We start from the raw sequence: 14,930 nt of genomic DNA, 5'->3' as shown, positions 1-14,930 counted from the left end.
GGAGCTGCGTATCTGCTCTTTACATATTTTGAGCTCAGTGGTTTTTGCATCTCCTGCTTTTCCAACAAATAAGTAAGGGAAGAGTTTCTCAGTGAAAAAGTCTCTGTAAGTGTAGATGTGAGTCATGTCTTCAGCGTCATAGAATGACACCTCCCCTCCGTCGTAGTCCAGCTGGACCCTGATCTTCTGGGGATTCTTTTTTACTTTTAGAGTTTGAGCGAAGCCAGTTTTGTATTCTTTATCCTGGTGCAGCAAACACCAGACTCCGTTTATTGGTGAAGGATTTCTTTTTCCTTTTCTTTCTGTTGACTCTTTAACAAAGCCCACATTCCAGAGAGGATGGTCTCCCACCTCCACCTCCCAGCTGTGTTTCCCTGAGCTGAAGCCCTCAGAACCAAAAACATTGGCGTAATTAGTGTTTCTCTCTGGATTATCAGGAAGCTGCTGCTTTGTGTCTCCATATCTCACACTGGTCAGATCATCAGACAGATAGAGAAATCCATATGCAGTGTTTGGGTCCAGAATGACAGGACTGAAGTGGACCTTCTCCTTCATCTTCTCCCAGACTCTGAAGGACAGGTTGCCCAGGTGTTTGGCCACATCTATCATAGTTCCTGAGACCAGCTGTGGATCTGACAGTGACCTCTGACCTCTGGCTCTGCTCTGAGTGGCTTTATAACTGCTGAGGAACGACACGTTGTCTTTCTGCAGGTCTTCTTCAACAGCAGAGATGCTGTCTGACAGAGAGGAGATCTGCTCCTCGATCTTCTTCATCTCGCTGATAATACTTTTTGCCCTTAGCTTATCTTCCTCCCTCAGAGCTGCCAGTCTGGACTCCTCTTCCTCCTTTAGGAACTGGTGGAGCTTGTTGAACTCTGCTTTGATCTGTCTCTCTGTGGACAACACCTGCCTCTTAGAGAACTGAATGATATCATCGTATGTTTTCTCCACCTGTTTGTGTTTGTTCCTCTTGTCCTGCAGAGACTTTAAGTCAGATCTCAGCTGCTCCTTCAGCTCACTGACTGCTTGTTCTACAGGAACCACTTTGTGACTCTTAAGTAGAGATTCCTGACAGACAGGGCAAACCGCTTTCTGTTCGTCTTTGCCGAGCAGTACAGGATCCTCTGGATTTTTACTGCAGATCACCATCAGCGGCTTTTCTCCCTTTTCTTTCTCCGCGGGTTCCGACTTCTTTCTTCCAGCAAATAAGTCAGACAGCTCCTTTAGGCCAAAATTTTCTGTCAACAAATCTTTTGAGGATTTTCTCTTACAGACGGGACAGTTCTTGTTTCCTGCTTGTTCCCAGAATTTCTGCAGGCAGCTTGAACAGAAGCTGTGGTTGCAGCTCAGAGACACAGGATCTCTGAAAGTCTCTGAACACACATGGCAGCTCAGGAAACTCTCAACAGCAACAATTTTGTCAGCCATTTTCTTGGAAATTTGATTGATTTAATTCTAGTTAGACTCACCAAATATTCAAATCAGAATCCAGTCAGTTGATTTTTGCTCCAAATCCTTTACCTTGCTCTTGCGTAGGAGTTCCTGTTTGGACTGACGAGACAAGCTTTCAGTTTGGAAGTGTTTCCTTTCTATCAGTCGCTGATATTTGATTTTCTTGCCAGCAGAGGGCACTGCTGGTTGCATTTTTCATCATCTTTGAACAGCCACCCTCTTGAGGAAGCATAGAGGAACTGCATCAAACCGCATGCAAATAATAAAGACAAACGCGTCACAGCAGATAAAAAGCAGCATTTGTCTTATATTGATTTTTTATTGTTTAGTTGCAGCATAACAAAGACATAACTTGATGAACAATGGGCAATTTATAAAAAAAATGTAAACAAATGAACTGGAAGATCAACACTATTCACAACAATGTTTATAATGAACATAATTTAACAGTGAGAATCATAAATAACTTCAGAGTTAATGACCTGTGGCACTTTCATCATGCCAGTTTCACCAGCCTCTCGCTGGCCTCCCACAGTTTCTTTGCTACACCGGCGTCTCTTGCAAAGGGACGCAGAGCGGCAGGCTGGCAGTCGGCAAAGTAACCCCCGCTGTGCTTGGCAGCTTCATTCGACACGGCGCAGTAGACGACAGTCTGAGCTCCGATCTCACACGGCACGGAGAACATCCACATGACCACCTGCATCAGGATCCGGAACAGGAACGAGTAGTGGCACGTCCAGCGGCTCTGGACAAAACCTGGAACAACAGTCAGTGGAAACAAAAGAGATATCAGGACAAGTATTACACTTGGTTCATGGGACGTCGACAACAAACGTCACTCCAACAAGGCAGCGGTGACCTGGTGTCAAAATCAATGTTACTAACGTGTCCACAGCGTTACTTTTAAATAAAAAACAATAACATCAGGCGAACTAGCCAGGCCAATAGCTGAGGATGTCAGAAATGGACAGGACTTTGGTCAGCTGGCTCTCAGCTGACGTTTAAGAAGAAAGAAACATGGTGGAGAAAGCATCCGCTTCAATGAGCCAGGCTCTAAAAAATGAAATTGAAAACAACATTCAAAACCTGAAGTGGTTCCCAACTGGAACCCAGTTCAAAAGAAATCATTCAGCTGTTTATTAATTAATTACTTATAAGATTGACATAACAATCAGTGTAAAAACCATTTTAAACAGACTGTTGCTGTTATATTGCAAAAAAGATGAAAGTATTGAGAAGCATTTTTAAAACTGAAATTATGTCGATTAGTAAACAATCCTCTAAGTAATTGTAAAATCTCTGTTTTTCTGTAGCAGCTTTTCTGCTTGGGTGTAACACTAACATCATAAATCAGGAATTAAAGGAAAAACTAAACCTGTTTTCTGCTTCTGATGAAATGTTAAAGTCTGGGGTTACAGCAGAAAATAGGGCTGTCATTAACGATCTCTTGACCAATCTAGCTGTTTATGTTTTTTTGTTTTTGTACACATATATAAAATGCCACCGCCATCATGACAATAATGAAATTAAAGGTTAGAATTTACATACTTCCAAATTAAAAGGCCTTGTATTTTCAGAATGTCAATTATCATGAGACTGAACTGGACATAAACTAAAATAAATCACAATTCAGGCAGATTTTTCTTTTTTTATCTACTGAATGCAGTTTGCAAAGCTAGAGAATGTTTCTGTCTGCTATGTTTTCCTGTGAATAGATGGATTTTAATGCTACGTGTGTTAATGTGCAAACCTGAAGCAACCTACCATATTAAATTGAGTTTGTTTTAAGCACATTTTAACACCTAAATAATACTGGGTCCATTTGATCTGTGTTTCACATACTGGAGTTGGCACTTTATACATATATGTTGTACTTTAATGTGGCTTTATTCTTAATTAACCTTTTCTTTGTAAGATGCAATAAATACCAAGTTAGCTGTTAGAAAATAATCTAAAAAGAAAGTTGTTTAATTGTAGGAGGAACATTGTTAAAATGAATTAATTAATAGTAATCAGTACCAGAAATAAAAAGCTCTTACCAGGGTGCACAGCATAGGAAGTCACTCCTTTTCCCTCGGTGATGCGGGCCAGCTCCTGACTGAAGTAGATGTTGGCCAGCTTGCTGCGGCAGTAAGTGAAGAAGGGCAGCAGGTTGTAGTTCAGGTCCTGGAAGTCCAGCTTCTGGTATTTGTAGCAGGAGCAAGTGAGCGTTATGACCCGACTGGGGGCACATTCCTTCAGCCGGGGCAGCAGCAGGTTAGTCAGGAGGAAGTGGCCCAGGTGGTTGACACCGAAACACATGCTGAAGCCGTCGTTTGTCCAGTCAAGGACGCCAGGCATGCCTGAGGAAGCCCCGATTGGGAAGCACAGGGGAACATAACTTTTCTTTAAGATAAGATAAGATAAGCTTTATCGATCTCACAGTGGAGAAATTCACTTGTAATGCATCGGCTCAATAATCAAAAGAAGGTGCCAAAAGGAGGAAAAGGTGCATAAGGTATATACAGTGTGTCCACATATATACAGTGGATCAAAAAAGATACAAAAATAAAAAATACGAAAAGGAAATAAAGCAGATATTTAAGATGACTTATGTACATTTACGCTGACTTATATACAAATGTACTGACGTTGTACCTTAAAGTGTTACCAGGTAAAGAGCAACAGTGAGGTAGTGAGATAAATAACAGCAGCAGGCACTTCTTTACAGGATTATTGCACAGGTAATTAAATAGAATTGCACATTTGTTATTACAGTTATAGTGCAGCATTGTACATGACATAACTTAGGCAGGACATACCTGCTGTCTGTTTTAATCAGATTTTTTTATATCGAGAAAACATGTTGGAGCTCTAGTCTGTTGGTATTTCTCCAAAAGGTTATCTTACATAGATCATAGCACTAATTCTTCTGCATTTTCCACCAATTTATTAAGAGACATAACACACTTCTACAGTAGAGGAAGTTAGGAATTATTTTTCCTATCCAAAACATATACTTTTTTAATATATATATATTTTTTTAACCCTATGTGGACTTTAACTGGACTTTTGTGCTTTTGGTTAGTTGAGACTGAAATTGAGCTTGTTGGAGAGACAAAGCCCAGGTGGGTCTGGAACCTGGACTTAATGGAAAGGAACTTTGGTGGAGCGCATAGAATCATGTACAGTACTCTGAAATAACGTGAGATTGATGTCATATAAAAATCTAGTGGGCTCTAGCAGTAAACTGGCACTAGGTCGCCGCTGGGTAGGTCAGCAGGACCGTGTTTTAAAACCAGAAGTGGTTCACTAGACACCAAATCAGCCTTCTACCATGGCCAAATTGGACTTAAATCTAACGGAAAACATCTGGGGGGAGTGGAAGAGAAAAGGAGATGACCCTAGGTTTTCCTTACAATTTCATTGTGTTCTACCCTGACTTGGGCTATAATGGCTGTGGCGACCAAATGAACTGTACAACCTATCCTGGCCAGGCAACACCTAATTGCTCATGTGCTCAATTCATCTATGTCAAGGGTTAGAAGACACTATTTTCCATGTTTCTGTTTTTTTTGTGAAGATATTTGCTAGTAAGGGGGAAAACCCCCCACCGTGGCTGGGCAGGACTTACCTGCGTTATTCACCAAGATGTGCAGGCTCTTCTCCTGCTGTAGAAACTTCTTGCAAAATTCCCTAACTGAGTGCAGACTGGCCAGATCCAGCTCCATGTGGAAGACATTAAAAGAGCGACTCCTGAGTTTGATCTCTCTTACAGCCCTTGCAGCTTTTTCATGGTCTCTGCAAGCAATGATGACGCGGGCGCCTCTCGCTGCCAGGGCAACGGCTGTCTCCTTGCCAGTACCAGAGTTCCCCCCTACAACATCAACAAAAGATTATTATTTGATATGTAAAAAACAAACAAAAAAAAAACGCTATTCTACAGTAGTTCACACAATTTAGTTAGCAGCAGTAATTGGTGTGTTAATCTTCAAATAACTCAAGTTGCAGTAAGAAAAAAACAAAAAAACAATACTAAGATGAAAAGCAACTGTCATGTTTATTTACCTGTAATGAGAGCCGTTTTACCATCAAGTCTTTTCAGCTCCGTGCAATATCTCCTCCTTTTCACCCATCTTAAAAGTAAAAAGAAACTTAAAGATGCGATTACTGTGTAGAACAGATACATTTTCCTGTCAGCTCAAGCTTTATTTATATGTTGCTACATATGCTAGCTGGTTAGCATGCTAACTGAATGGCCTCCCTCCAATATTCCGACATTCTGGATCTCTTAGCTGTAACCAGGTGCAGAATGGAATAAACATAAAAAGCGGACGTGTATTATCGCAACCTACAATAGTTTTTGCTTTTTTTGGCTAGTCAAGGAATGCGTTGTTCAAGCATGAGGTCTCGCGAGAAGAGTAAACTCAGATTCTTCTTCTGTTGTTGGAAAGTACCGCTTTGGTCCGTTACCGCCGCCAACTGGAATGGAATGTGGAGAAGCAAGAAGAAAAGTAGGAAAAATGTCAAGAGTTAATAATAATAATAATAATAATAATAATAATAATAATAATAATGCCACTACTACTACTAGTACTACTACTAATAATAATACCTTTTATTTCTAAAGTACAGAGATTTTTTTCTGCTGGTGCTAGGGTGTGAGATGGGGGTTAAGCATTTTACTGAGGATGATATGAAGGATCATTTGTTCCCGCATTTCCCAACACACACAGATGCAAGCACAAGCAAAGGTGTGAGAACACTGAGTATAAACCCTCGTGGTCCACAGTCAGAGCTCTGATAAACCTTAATTACTCCCATCTGTAAGCTTAGATTGGATTATTTAAGCAGTACATGCTGGAATGCATTTTTTTATTGTCTAAGAAGCATATACTGACTGATATAGGACCCATTTTTAGAATTTTAATTAAAGAATTTCAATAAATATTATGCAGTAAAAGATCATATTTGTCATTCCAAATGTCAGTGACAGCTTCTCTTTTTGTCAGTGATGGTGAAAGTATTTAAAGGCAGGTTTTCATTTGGGATATTTTTGGATGGAACTGCAAAAGTGTTGTTAGAGAAAAAAATCGGAAAGTGTACTGTACAAAGTTTCCGTTATCTTAACAATTTAACCTTTTGTTCTATGGTGGCCCTGTTCAGTTAAAATACACACACACACACACACACACACACACACACACACACACACACACACACACACACACACATATATATATATATATATATATATATATATATATATATATATATATATATATATATATATATATATATATATATATATATATATGGAGTGTAATAGTCTTAGGAACTGACTTACTCCACTTCTATTACAAAAACTTAATTTAAATAATTAGAAACTTGGGAAAACAATAACACTTCTTGAGAAATGTATTAATTTCTCATAAGTATACCCTTTTACTATAGGCTATTGTTTCCTTTTATTTTTCTCTATTTAGTTGTTGGAACAGCCCCCATTATTATATGTACTGTGTTAGACCAGCAGGCTACCCATGGGTGAGGAAGGTAGCTTGCCTTTAAGACGTGGGGTTTCTCCGCTGTTTTCAAGAAACGTATCAAAATGCCATCCTGGTGGATAATCCCTGAATGCATTTTAAAAAACTTCTTTCTCAGTAGCTGTGTGATGCAACACTGCAGCACATTGTTATTAGTAGTACCCCAGATAAACTGTAAATATTAAAATCTCTGCAACAAATGACTTTTCATACTATATTTTTAATCAGTTGCAGGTGACTGATACAGCTCACTCCACATTTACTGGGATCTGTGATAAACATGTACAAAAGCAAAAAAAGGTATATTTCTGCTACTGTAGTGCCAGACTTGCATTGATCTTTTTCTTTTTAACAACAACACAACATTTAGTTTAACATTTTATCACGGCAGTAAAACGTCCCACATTGTAAAAATACAAATACAATCTGTTTAAATAAGTTAAATTTATGCTGAATTTCATAAATCAGAAATGGTCACAAACATTGCATTAATTAATAATAACAGTTAATCTAACCTTAAAACATTTTTAGACACAATTTTATATTTAATGTGCTCACTTAGATAAATCCCAATAAAGTTTGATTAATTACTTAATGTAATAATGTAATTTTATAAAAAGTTAAAAAGTAAATGTAAAAGACCTTAATTTCAGCAGATTGTCTGAATACTCCTTCGTTACTGAACCCTCTGCCTGCATATAGATTTAACGGTCTCATTAATGTTCTGTTTTGTCTAAATATCATACATACAGTAAGTGTTAAAAAATAAATTCAGCCTGGCTTTAGAGCTAAATTAGCCGTATGTGATACGTCACTCGGCAATGAAACAAAGCTGGAGTTGAAAATAAAGTCCTAAAATGTGACTTTAATCACATGCGTGCAAATCTTTGGAAATTTAAAGAATGTGTGTCGCATGTCGGCGCCCCAGCAGGAAGCAGCGCTGCTTAAAATTCAAATCTGTTAAATCATTGCTAGAAACCCATAACTTGGGTCTCATGTGATGTGGATTGTTTGTTACTTTGGATGACCTTTGGCACACTTTGCATCTGTGTAAGAGTCTCAGTCAAGGGTAGATTCACCCGACCACGAGGGTTTATACTCAGTGTTCTCAAACCGGAGCATGGGAGCACACATGACAGTGTTCATTTTCCTCTTGGGAATTCTTGTTTTTGTCTCATCTGAAATCTCAGGTATGTTCAGCAAATGTTCTATTATTTGTGAAGAAGTGTCAGAATGCATTTTAATGATTTAACAACAATGAATGCAAGGCGTCTTTAACATAATTCATTTGCATGTTTCAACCAGGTCTAACATGCAGCAGGAGGTGTGGAAGTGTGTTGGAGGAATGCTCCTGCCAGGCTGCCTGTTTGTCTTTGGCGAACTGCTGTTCAGACTACAACCAGACCTGCCTCCAGGTGTCGCCTTACTCCAGCTCCATGCTGGGCGGAAGAGCTCTGAGGATCCTGGGTTTGACTCTTCCTCCTGATGGGCGCCTCCTCTGCAGGTTTGAGTCTACGCACACTTAAAAATTACAATTACACTCACTACTGATTAGGTTTCTGTTACATGTGTGAGAGTTACGTTTGTACGGTAAAACAAGGAAGACTAGTGACGTGTATTGACAAATTCAGCAAAGCTTTTAGGTTAAAGTTTTGGCACAATGTGCTTTAATGCTGAATTTATACCACCTCTGATTTTCAATACAGTGCTTTAAATTAAATTGTGAAACACAGTGGCTGTTCTGTTCATCCAAGCAACAAATGCCTTGATTTTTGTATGTTGAAAGATATTTTAAGCACAAAAATGCTATAATTCACACGCAGTATATCCCTCCATCCATCCATTTTCTAACACGCCTTTCCCTTGTGGGGTTGCGAGGGGTGCTGGTACCTATCTCCAGCTGTCAATGGGCGAGAGGCGGGGTACAACCTGGACAGGTCGCCAGTCTATCGCAGCATATATTTATATTTAAAATCTAAATTTCACTGACCAACGTCTCAGTTTGAATCAATTCAATTCAATTCAATTCAATTTTATTTATATAGCGCCAAATCATGAAACATGTCATCTCAAGGCACTTTACAAAGTCAAGTTCAATCATATTATACAGATTGGGTCAGATTATACAGATTGGTCAAAAATGTCCTATATAAGGAAACCAGTTGATTGCATCAAAGTCCCGACAAGCAGCATTCACTCCTGGGGAACCGTAGAGCCACAGGAAGAGTCATCTGCATTGTACATGGCTTTGCTGCAATCCCTCATACTGAGCAAGCATGAAGCGACAGTGGGAAGAAAAACCACCCATTAACGGGAAAAAAAAACCTCCGGCAGAACCGGGCTCAGTATGAACGGTCATCTGCCTCGACCGACTGGGGTTACAGAAGACAGAACAGAGACACAACAAGAGAAACAAAAAAGCACAGAAGCACACATTGATCTAGTAATCTGTTCTACATTAGATGGTAGTAGCAGGTGAGCCGTCTTCTCTGGATGATGTCACAGTTAACAGAACGCCAGACCAGGTGTACCTACTATGAAGAGAAAAGAGAGAGAACAGAAAGTTAAAGCAGAAATGACAACACATAATGCATAATTGAAGAACAGTAGAACTCAATATAGTGAGAAAATTAGATCCTGATATACTCCAGTAACCTAAGCCTATAGCAGTAAAACTATAAAGGTAGCTGAGAGTAACATGAGTCACTAGTTATAATTTTTGTCAAAAAGAAAAGTTTTAAGCCTAGTCTTAAAAGTAGACAGGGTGTCTGCCTCACGGACCAAAACTGGGAGTTGGTTCCACAGGAGAGGAGCCTGATAGCTAAAGGATCTGCCTCCCATTCTACTTTTAGAGACTCTAGGAACCACCAGCAGACCTGCAGTCTGAGAGCGAAGTGCTCTGTTAGGAACATACGGGGTAATCAGAGCTCTGATATATGATGGAGCTTGATTATTAAGGGCTTTATACGTTAGAAGAAGAATTTTAAATTCTATTCTTGATTTAACAGGAAGCCAATGAAGGGAAGCTAAAATTGGAGAAATATGATCCCTCTTGTTGATTTTCATCAGAACTCTTGCTGCAGCATTTTGGATCAGCTGAAGGCTTTGAACTGCATTTTGTGGACTTCCTGATAGTAAAGAATTACAATAGTCCAGCCTTGAAGTAACAAATGCATGGACCAGTTTTTCAGCATCACTCCTGGACAGAATGTTTCTAATTTTGCCGATATTCCGGAGGTGAAAAAAGGAAACTCTGGAAACCTGTTTAATATGGGATTTAAATGACATGTCTTGGTCAAAAATAACACCAAGATTTTTTACTTTATTACCAGAGGCCAGGTTAACGCCACCCAGATTAAGTGATTGGTTAAGAAGTTTATTTTTTGAGGACTCTGGCCCAAAGATTAAAACTTCGGTCTTGTCAGAATTTAGATGCAGGAAATTTAAAGTCATCCAGCTTTTGATGTCATCAAGACATGACTGCAGTCGAAGTAATTGATTGGATTCATCAGGATTTATGGATAAATATAGCTGAGTATCATCAGCATAACAGTGGAAATTAATCCCATGCTGTCTAATAATTTTGCCTATCGGAAGCATATATATAGTAAAGAGAATTGGTCCAAGGACTGAACCCTGTGGTACTCCACAGGTGACCCTAGAGTTTGAGGAAGATTTATTATTAACATGAACAAATTGGAATCTGTCTGACAGATAAGATTTAAACCAGCCTAATGCTTTCCCCTTAATCCCTACAGTATGTTCAAGTCTTTGTAGGAGAATATTGTGATCAACTGTATCAAATGCAGCACTGAGATCTAACAGGACAAGTATAGACACAAGTCCATTATCTGAGGCCATGAGAATATCATTAGTGACCTTCACCAGAGCTGTTTCAGTGCTATGATGAGCTCTGAAGCCTGACTGAAACTCCTCAAGTAGGTCATTACTTTGTAAATGTTCACAAAGTTGATTAGCAACTACTTTCTCAAGAATTTTAGATAAGAAAATAAGATTAGATATAGGTCTGTAATTTACTAACTCATCTTGATCAAGAGAAGGTTTCTTAAGTAAAGGTTTAATAACAGCTACTTTCAAAACCTGTGGTACATATCCATTTACTAAGGATAGATTAATCATGTCTAAAATAGTGCCACTGATCAAAGGGAATATGTCCTTAAACAACTTGGTTGGGATTGGGTCTAACATACAGGTAGAAGGTTTAGATGAAGCTAAAATTTTAGATAGCTCAGAAAGCTCTACTGCTTCTAAACAGTTCAAACACTGCGCAGATTCTAAAGATTCCTCCAATGCTGCCTCACTTACTGAGGACGAGGTAATCATGTTTGGGAGGATGCCAATTATTTTATTTTTAATGGCATCAATTTTATTTATGAAGAATCCCATAAAATCATTACTACTAAGAGCTAAGGAATCATTGTCTCGCACTCCAAGCTGTGTATTTGTGTTGCTTTTTAATTAATCAAATAGTGTCGCAACACCAGTCGAAAGGTCAAATGAAGGTCAAATAACTCCAAGTTTGTCTGATTTTGTTGCAGGTTCAAAGGTGAACCTGAACAACAGGGGGGTTTTGATGAAGAGGGACATCCATTCTGCGTATCTCCTCTGTTGTATGAGACGGGCTGGATATCGTTCGACGTCTCGGTAGATGGTACACATTTTGATAGATCAGGAGAATATCTGTCAGGTAAAAAAATAAATTAAAAACTCTTAAGATCCTCTTCTCTGCTTGGATTATGCTAAAAACCTATTGTGGTATGTGGAGTTAACAATCAGAAATGTTGTTAAGTGTTTTTTTTATGCAAGTGTTGCAAAAAGTAACTTGGTGCTTAAAAAACTTTTGTTAGACCTTGCAAAAAGTATATTTCATATTTATTTTCCTCCGAAGTAGGGCACAGTACTCTTCCTTGTAACCTTCTGGTTTCCCAAAGGTCAGAAGCAGAACCTCTAAAAAGGCGGTCTTTGCAGGGCTTAGGATATTTTTGCTACACTTTACACGGTTATATAAATAATCTAAACATTATTAATTCTGTATATTAAAATAATCAGTGTTGTATAGTAACAAAGTAAAAATACTTCACTACTGTACTTAAGTATATTTTGGAGTACTTTATACTTTTCTCGAGTATAAAAATTTTTGATAACTTTTACTTTTACTTCACTATATTTCTGAACTTAATTGCATACTTTTACTCCAATACATTTTCAATGTTTGGTTTAGTTACTCGTTACAAAAAGAGAGAGAGAGACTCACGCACTTAAGTGTTTTGACCCCACCTACTGATTGACTGCGACAAAGTCAGAACTTGCCTGGTCTTATTCATCACCACTAACAGGATATGAAGCTGGTTCAGTAGTAAAGCAGGTTAAATTAACCTTGTGGTATAGGTAAAGCATCTAATAGCAGAGTCCTAATTTTCTCAACTAAATGATAACCTGCAGGTGTATCTATTAGCAGGTTTACCACTTCTTGTAGTTTAACTAAACCTGGTTTATCACTTCACCATGTTCTTAGTATACACCCCCTGGTCTAAATTGTGCATGCACTTGGTTGTGCACAATTATAAAGTGCATAGCACTGACCTTACTTAAAGAAGGAAAACTGAAAGCTTACAAAAATGTTGTATTTTCTGTCTAAACTTGGTCTAAATTTCTCCTGAACTTGGTTGTTTATATTATTTTAAGTGAATTTGACCTTCAAAGTTTACCAAAATCTAAAAAATGTCATTCAAACTGCATTTGCTTTGTTTTACTTTTTACTTATACTTTTTATTACATTACTTGAGTACATCTATTTTTACAGTAATTTTCATACTTAAGTACAAGACATTTCAGATACTTTAAGACTTTTACTCAAGTAACATTTCAGTCAGTGACTTGGACTTTTACCAAAGTCATATTTTGGAGAGTACTTATACTTTTACTTGACTCCGAGATTTCAGTACTTTATACAACACTGAAAATAATAAGCCGTACCCTGTAACTATGTTTCATCATCGTCTCCTTTTTGAGTGTTTTGTTTACTGATTAACTCAACCTGACACTCAAAGTTTTCCTTCATTTTTCTGTCTCAGTCCATCCCAGTAAAGCGGATCCTTTATTTGAAGTCACCCTTGTGAACGCAACGCTGTGGCAGAACTACGGCACTCCGAACATGGCAGGGCGGCTGAGGATGACCTGGAACAGCTCTTTAGTTGAGTCAGAAAAGATCAACGTGGAGCTGTGGGGTTACAGAGAGGTCAACAGGAGTACAGCCGGCTCGTCCGCGCTGCAGGCGGAGATAAGATACCTGTACTCTCTTGGAAGGCATGTTCCCAACACGGGGGACTTCAGCTTCATTCCTGAACCCAAAGAAGAGTTTTCCGGGTGGGAGTTGGGGAATATTCGAATCACCGCAAGCTCTGAATCGGAGGGACAAAGGTATCCACAACACGTCTTTAGACTGCAGAAAATGTATTAGTTATAGAACATCTGCACATTCACAATGATGTTGCTGATCTTTTTTCCCATGCTTTTTACACTGGTGAAGCAATTTAATTAATTAAAAAAAATTAATATCATGTTAACATTTGCTTTTTACAAAATCACAGGCGCCACGCTTGTTGGTAACCCTGCCTTAAATATATTTCATTGTATCTGGCCCATGTGTGATGTTAAATTAGGGCTGGACGATAATTCAATAATACTATATATCGATCGATAGACGTGTGGTTCAACAGAAAAAAGGGGTCAATAAAAAGTTCAATAAAAGAACGGTGCATTCTAGCCTATCCTGTAGGTTAATATTACAGTCATTACATCCTCCCAACCAATTACAAACGCAGACCCAGGAACACTCCGTCACCAAGCTTCAAAAAGTTCAGAGAACACGTGTTCTTTTTTCACTTTTTAAGACTTACCGTTTTGGTAAAAAATTAATTGAATAAAAGGTTGAGTTTGAATCCATTTATTTAAAAATATGTCATTAAGCAACAGCATAAAATCACCAGGGCTGCACCTAAAATATGTTTTGAATTTTTTGATAATTGTTGATTATCGATATGCTTTTTTTTCTGTATCAACCAGCCCTATGTTAAATGTTATATAATGTTTATACTCAAGGAAACAAGAAGTCATGCATAAGTAATTACTTAACTTCCTAAAAGCTGTGGCATAAAAAGGGGGATAAATTGTTTTAAAGTTTTAGTTACATTTGTTTAAAAGCAATACTTTTAGGGGTTACTATAACTTTTTCAAAAGTGATTTTATTAACAATTATCTCTTTACTTTTCAATGACTAAATAAATCAAATCAAAGTTTCAGTTTTTCATTGGGAAATTAAGCCACAGCAATAAAATATTAATCCATTACTGAATTTTAAGTTTTTTTTTTACACATGTTTACCAATGATGCAAACATATTTGCCAGGACCTATAACTAAATATTTCAGCCATAGTTCAAACCTTTTTTTGGAGATGCCATTTTTTTTTTGCTCGTGTGCCATTTTGTAACGGATTGTTCTTCCCAGGAACGTACGGGCCCTGTGGAGTGGAGGCCATGTTTTGGCCTGGCACCTGGAGCAGTCCTTCAGAGACGATTCGTCAGCTTGGGCAGAGAATAAATGTCTGCAGTGGGACGATCTGGAGAGGAGGCTGCCTAACTTCCTGGACGAGCTCGCCCCCTGTCCTTGCACGCTGGCTCAGGCTCGAGCTGACACAGGAAGATTTCACGTGAGCCTGTGCACAGCAGCAACTGTAGGATGGGATCATTCTGTCCAGTCACTCCATCTTTCACAGAAGTTCAGCTAAGATTTTGCCTCTGACAGATAAGACTTCAGTTCTTTCTTTTCTTTTGCAGACTGATTACAGCTGCAACATTGAGACAGGCAGCGTGTGCACTTATCACCCTGGTTGCGTCCACTGCGTCAGAGCTGTCCAGGCCAGGTCGGAGTGGCAA

General features: G+C 38.6%; 2 protein-coding genes across 2 annotated transcripts in view; one reads left to right on the top strand and one right to left on the bottom strand.

Annotated features, from left to right (window-relative positions):
- Positions 1-1,741: 1,741 nt before the first annotated feature.
- Positions 1,742-5,637, bottom strand: si:dkey-174n20.1 (uncharacterized protein LOC796174 homolog). The gene is made up of 4 exons (XM_036144129.1): positions 5,500-5,637; positions 5,066-5,308; positions 3,492-3,794; positions 1,742-2,208 (listed from the first exon to the last, which is right to left on the bottom strand). The coding sequence occupies exons 1-4, from the start codon at positions 5,618-5,620 to the stop codon at positions 1,949-1,951; spliced, it is 927 nt and encodes a 308-aa protein (XP_036000022.1). The 5' UTR covers positions 5,621-5,637; the 3' UTR covers positions 1,742-1,948.
- A 1,334-nt stretch (positions 5,638-6,971) lies between these two features.
- Positions 6,972-14,930, top strand: part of susd2 (sushi domain containing 2) — a 30,169-nt gene continuing 22,210 nt past the window's right edge. The window contains exons 1-7 of the mRNA XM_036143571.1: positions 6,972-6,975; positions 8,030-8,164; positions 8,280-8,478; positions 11,534-11,682; positions 13,070-13,415; positions 14,503-14,704; positions 14,832-14,917. Of these exons, the coding sequence (XP_035999464.1) occupies positions 6,972-6,975; positions 8,030-8,164; positions 8,280-8,478; positions 11,534-11,682; positions 13,070-13,415; positions 14,503-14,704; positions 14,832-14,917 (1,121 nt within the window). The remainder of the gene's footprint in view (positions 6,976-8,029; positions 8,165-8,279; positions 8,479-11,533; positions 11,683-13,069; positions 13,416-14,502; positions 14,705-14,831; positions 14,918-14,930) is intronic.

The sequence above is a fragment of the Fundulus heteroclitus genome, chromosome 12 (assembly GCF_011125445.2).
Source record: "Fundulus heteroclitus isolate FHET01 chromosome 12, MU-UCD_Fhet_4.1, whole genome shotgun sequence".
NCBI classification, from domain to species: domain Eukaryota; kingdom Metazoa; phylum Chordata; class Actinopteri; order Cyprinodontiformes; family Fundulidae; genus Fundulus; species Fundulus heteroclitus.
The sequence above is the reverse complement of the archived record's forward strand: the minus strand, read 5'-3'. Positions and strand labels throughout refer to the sequence as shown.

Bases quoted from the DNA above. Each gene is read 5' to 3' on its own strand.
- si:dkey-174n20.1 (XM_036144129.1), bottom strand. From the start codon at position 5,620: ATGTATCTGTTCTACACAGTAATCGCATCTTTAAGTTTCTTTTTACTT. The intron at 5,309-5,499 runs GTAAATAAACAT...TTGATGTTGTAG, and splicing joins TAAAACGGCTCTCATTACAG to GGGGGAACTCTGGTACTGGC. The intron at 3,795-5,065 runs GTAAGTCCTGCC...GGGCTTCCTCAG, and splicing joins CATCTTGGTGAATAACGCAG to GCATGCCTGGCGTCCTTGAC.